Raw genomic sequence first — 5,407 nt, forward strand, 5'->3', positions numbered from 1 at the left:
AAAAAAATTCATAATATATTATAAAATTATTTTAATTACAAAAGCTTATCTGAGCAGAAATGAAACATGTAATTTCAAGAAAAAAGATGAATAGAAACAAGGAGATGAAAACTAAGAAAGGACTTTAAAAATAAGAACTTCCTATTTATACAAGCCTCATACTACCAGAGCCTTACTTTTCTATCTTGACTTACATTAGCACTATTACACAAATTTTTGTTAGTGTACATTATATTATTTACAGCTTAAAATAAGAAAATTTGAATATATTACTAATCGTTGAAATTGTATCTTCGAGTTTGACACGAATTTACTAAAATTGAACTTAAATTGAAGAAATTCAATCTCATTATGTGCTCCACTTCAAAGATTTTCGGACAGACGTAGAAAGCATAGAAGGGATGAAACTTGAACTTGGCCTACAAAGCTCCATAGAAATAATTTCTCAATAAAAATCGAGCTCTTTCCAAGAAAACTGACTTTACCTACATTCCATTAGATTGGTCATAATATGTGAGTAGATCTAACTATCCTTCGATAAAATAGAGTTTATTGTTCCTTCGTTGGACGCTTACATCCATGTAATTAGAACCTGAATCAGTGAATACAATTTGAGATGGTATTTGATGGATGTGGTGCATTGTAAACGATTGCGATAACAGACAATCGCACTGGAACATTAGATGAAAAGAATAAATTGGAGTAAGAACAATATTAAATTTTCAAAAGAATAATATAATAGATTGAGTATATAAAAAATACTATAAAAAATTATAAATTATACCTTAAAAGAATCAATTTCGATGAAAAACGAAAAATACATTCTTATTCTATGAAGTAATTAAAGAAAAATAATAAATTAAAAAGAAAGTTATCTCTCAGATCTAGACTTGCGAACTACAAAATATACTATAAATAATCTTTATTAGAACAAAAATAATTATATAAATTAGTTATTATTAAGCTATTTTTTTATTATTTATGTGCCGAATAAGTCATTATCATATCATGTACAATTTTATCATGATTAGAATCACATATTTTTGTTTTAATTTTTTAAGGTAGATATCAATATCAACTTGTTAAAAATTATTTGATATATTAATATAATTATGTATTAAATGCTGATTTGATGTATACATTCTTTTTTTAGTACAAGATGAGTAAAATATAAATTACTTTTGAGAATGATATATAAATTTGCACTATCTGCAAGGCAAATATCTTCATTATATATCCTTACTATTTTTTTCAAAGACAAATAATAATAATAAGATTATAATATAAAATAAGTAAAGGTACATGCACAATAAAATTGTATTTTTGATTGGAATGGTTTGTCACTTTATATAAAAATAGTAACCTATACTAAAAAAATGTCTATTATTATTATTATTATTATTATTATTATTATTATTATTATTATTATTATTAAAGTTTTATTTTTGTCCCTAACGTTTGGGGTAAATCCTATTTGTGTCTCTACATTTAAATTGTTCTATTTGTATCCCTAATGTTTGTAAAAGTGATTTAATATTATCCTGCTCTCAATTACACATCATGAATGTTTTAGTTTGAGTTTTAAAAATCTATTCTTGAAGCTAGAATACAAATGTTTGGGATAGAATCGATGATCCATTCCGAAAAATAGCTCATCAAAAATTGAAATTAATTCCTACAACATTTACATAATTCACATTTTTAGGGACATAATTAAATCTAAACACAAATAGTAGGTATAATATTAAAAGCGAACACATTCAAGTGAGACCTAATTAAGAATGAATACATCCAAGTGAAAATAATTGAAAAATATAATCTAATTTGTTAGTATAATTGATAATAGGATAACATTGAATCATTTTTATAAACGTTAGGAATACAAATAGAACGATTTAAATGTTAAAGACACAAATAAGACTTACCTTGAGAACAAAAACATACTTTATTCTTATTATTATTATAAATAGATCACCGTTAATGTAACAACATGCCATTAATAAAATTATTGTATAATAAATGAGAATTAAAATTATATCAATATAATTAAAATAATTAAAAATATTGTTAATTGATAATTAGTTTAATAATATATTAAATATTAATTTGATATAATTATAATGAAAATATTTTCCCAAAATAATATAATCATACATTATTCATGAGCTATTTATTATGCAATTAAAGATATTATTATAACATAGTATTTACTTACTATATTTCTATTACACTTTATATATATCATCAAAAAATGTATGTTTCATTTTTTATTATTAATTAATAATTACAATCATTTAAAATTATTATTAATTACAAATATATCACCATGATCATTTTCACAAGAATCACCTCATCCCCAAAATTATTCACCTTCGAAAAGAAGGGTATGCGGTGAACAATGTTGAAACAAGTCAATCCAGCCACAGAATCAGAACAAGAAACATAACTCGGGAAAATTTACAAACAAGTAAAGAAGCTGGTAAGGATAGACGGAGAATAGAATGGACAAACAAAACAATAACTATCAATAATCAAATGCAAACAAAATATAAACACTGAAGGTGGATCATAACAAAATAGGATACGAAATATAATTCCATTCAAAGTGATGTCAAAGCTGAAATAAACCGACATAGTTCTAATACAATACAAAGGGAAAGTGACAAACACAACTTCAATCTTTCAAAACTATTGTTCAGTATTTTCCAGATAAACAGACTCGATAACTAAGCGGTTGCACTGGGCGGCAAAAATGCTCTTCCAGGTTGACGATTAGCCAATGGTCCATGGCACCCAAGGAGCTGAAAAAACCAAAAACAAGGAACTTCAAAGTTAAAATCCTACTAAAATAATAAAATAAAATAATCAAGCAAATACAGAATGCAAAATCTGTTCCAAAACATGCTCCCACTCTGTTCATCGGTACTTGGATACTTCTTTTATTGACATAAACAAGAACAAAATATACCTTTGCATTCACACCATCAGGCATAATCCTATTCTCTGACTTGAATTTCAGATAATCAGCTCGGCTAAACTTGGTGAATCCCCTGTGTAAGGATTAAAACAAGAATAATGAGTTAAACAATGCGGATGAACTATGATATCCGCAAGTAGTCACACGATGATAATATAATAACGAGTAAAACCCCAAGTAGTCAGTTACATTATTCTAAAATACAACGGTAACATACACATAACATTTACAAATTAATCACTATGATTATAAAATTTAACGTCAACAGAATTAAATGATTGGGGGAATCCATAGTTTCCAATGTAACAAATACATACCACTTCCTGCTAATAATAATCTTTTGACGACCAGGGAACTTGAACTTAGCACGACGGAGAGCCTCCTGTGCATGATGGCTGTTGCTGTCCTTGCAGCGAACAGAAAGAAGGACCTGCCCAATGGCCACCCTGGCACATGTCCCCTGTGGCTTTCCAAATGCACCTCTCATTCCAGTTTGAAGCCTATCGGCTCCAGCACATGAAAGCATCTTGTTGATCCTAAGAACATGGAATGGATGAACCCTGACTCTCAAGTGGAAAGCATCCTTTCCGGCAAACTTTGCCATATACTTGTTGCAGGCAATCCTAGCAGCTTCCAGTGCCTCACTTGAGACATTTTCCTTCTCCCAACTAACAAGGTGGACACAGAAAGGGAACTCATCCACACCCTTCTTCTTCATACCCACATCATAAATCCTGATCTTGGGATCAGGAACACCACGGCAAAACCGTGACTTGGGGTATGGCTTGTTTTTAATTTGTCGATAACACCTAGCAGGTCCTACATCAAATAGCATTAACCACTACAGTCAAATTAATGATGAACACTAGTACAAACCCCAAAAAAACAAAGGATTCAATAATTACAAATGATCCACACAACAAACAAATATTCAGATACCGGCTAAAGAACAATAAGCAATAAGAATGAGAAATTGATAGAAAATACTACAAGCTACAAAATATAAAATAGATTATCATACAAAACAAAGAAAGGCTTGTCCAATGATCAGTGATCTTAAAAAATTCCTTGAACGAACATAAATCCCTCTATGCACGAACCTACTGTTTTCACGATTATATAGGATTGAGAATATATATTCATTTAAATTATCACTAAGCAATCTCAGAATAAACATAAATATTTCATAGAACGACTACCTACCATGGCTAACATAATACTAGGACAAACCTTAAGCCAAAAGGTTTTTCATTTTTGAAAGCATCAAAGAAGTATCTGAGATGCTACGGGACAATTCAATCCAAAAAGGATTCAACATCAAAAAAGTTAATTATTTGTTTCACCTCATTCAAACATAGATAAAAACAAAACAAACAAAGTTCCAGCCAATCTCTCTAGGGGCACAAAGTCAGCTTACACCAATCTCATAGTAACTTCAACAACAAATGAATGAACCACTATGTAAATCCTAGTAGCAGCAACAAAATCCTCACTTGAACAATACTCCGTTTCCCACAAGCTAACTAAAGGAGTTTCATTTCTTTCATAAACAAACATAAAACCTTCTTGCTTAATTCAAACAACTTGAGTGATTATAAAAACAAAAATAAAAACACTGTTAAATTATACAGAACATATAAACCCTAGCTAATAAACAAAAACCAAATTAACATATGCAGATCGAATAACGGGAACAATAAGAATCAGAAATTAAGAAATAAACGATTCTATGAAGATTTTGGTAGAGTTTTGGATGCTTACTCCTCCCCATGGCTACCACTTTCTCTTCACTAAACGCGTTAGATTGAAGCTGAAACCCTAAATAGAGGGGCTTTTATAGCGCTCCATTTCTTCACGAAGAAACTAGAAACCCTATGTATGGTTTTTTTTGGGCTAAGCCCTATGAACGTATAGATTGGAAATTAAATAGGCCCCTTGACCAAAAAAATTAAATAGGCCCGGACAAAAACAACATTGGGCTTATAATAAAAAGATTACTATGTTTCAACCAAGTTGGGTTGATCTAGTGGTTAGTTTACTAATCTGCTTAAGCAAGTGTTGGGGTTCGAATCCCGTCTTGTATATGCAGCAACCCATTGCAGCAATCCACTAGTCAAAACAGTTCCTAAACTTTTTTTTAAGCGATTCCTGGAATCTTTAACTATTTTTTTATTAGCTGTTTGTCTCTAAACTTACAAACCATCGGATATATCACATCGATTTTTTTTTAAAACAATCAAAGTTCAAAAAAAAGGGAGCTAATTTGTCTCTCAATTTAAAAAATTCAGAGATTAACAACGAATAAATAATGATGAAGAACTAAAAGACTAACAACTAATAATTAGTGATCAAGAACTAAAATAACTATTTAAAAAAAATTAAAACTAATTTAAAATTTACTTCTTTTATGTCTCAAAGACAATAATTATC

The 5,407-nt window shown here is 29.4% G+C and overlaps 1 protein-coding gene across 1 annotated transcript; it reads right to left on the bottom strand.

Annotated features, from left to right (window-relative positions):
* Nucleotides 1–2,582: 2,582 nt before the first annotated feature.
* On the bottom strand, nucleotides 2,583–4,865 carry LOC107485720 (60S ribosomal protein L10). Its single transcript, XM_016106258.3, has 4 exons — nucleotides 4,739–4,865; nucleotides 3,295–3,796; nucleotides 2,969–3,050; nucleotides 2,583–2,801 (listed from the first exon to the last, which is right to left on the bottom strand). The coding sequence occupies exons 1-4, from the start codon at nucleotides 4,746–4,748 to the stop codon at nucleotides 2,727–2,729; spliced, it is 669 nt and encodes a 222-aa protein (XP_015961744.1). The 5' UTR covers nucleotides 4,749–4,865; the 3' UTR covers nucleotides 2,583–2,726.
* Nucleotides 4,866–5,407: the final 542 nt, after the last annotated feature.

This window comes from Arachis duranensis, chromosome 4 (assembly GCF_000817695.3).
Source record: "Arachis duranensis cultivar V14167 chromosome 4, aradu.V14167.gnm2.J7QH, whole genome shotgun sequence".
Lineage (NCBI taxonomy): Eukaryota > Viridiplantae > Streptophyta > Magnoliopsida > Fabales > Fabaceae > Arachis > Arachis duranensis.

What these genes read in the sequence shown, in the direction of transcription:
- LOC107485720 (XM_016106258.3), bottom strand. An exon ending in ATTATTATTAGCAGGAAGTG is followed by an intron (nt 3,051 to 3,294) that starts GTATGTATTTGT and finishes ATCCTTACACAG; the next exon opens with GGGATTCACCAAGTTTAGCC. An exon ending in CTGATGGTGTGAATGCAAAG is followed by an intron (nt 2,802 to 2,968) that starts GTATATTTTGTT and finishes TGGTTTTTTCAG; the next exon opens with CTCCTTGGGTGCCATGGACC.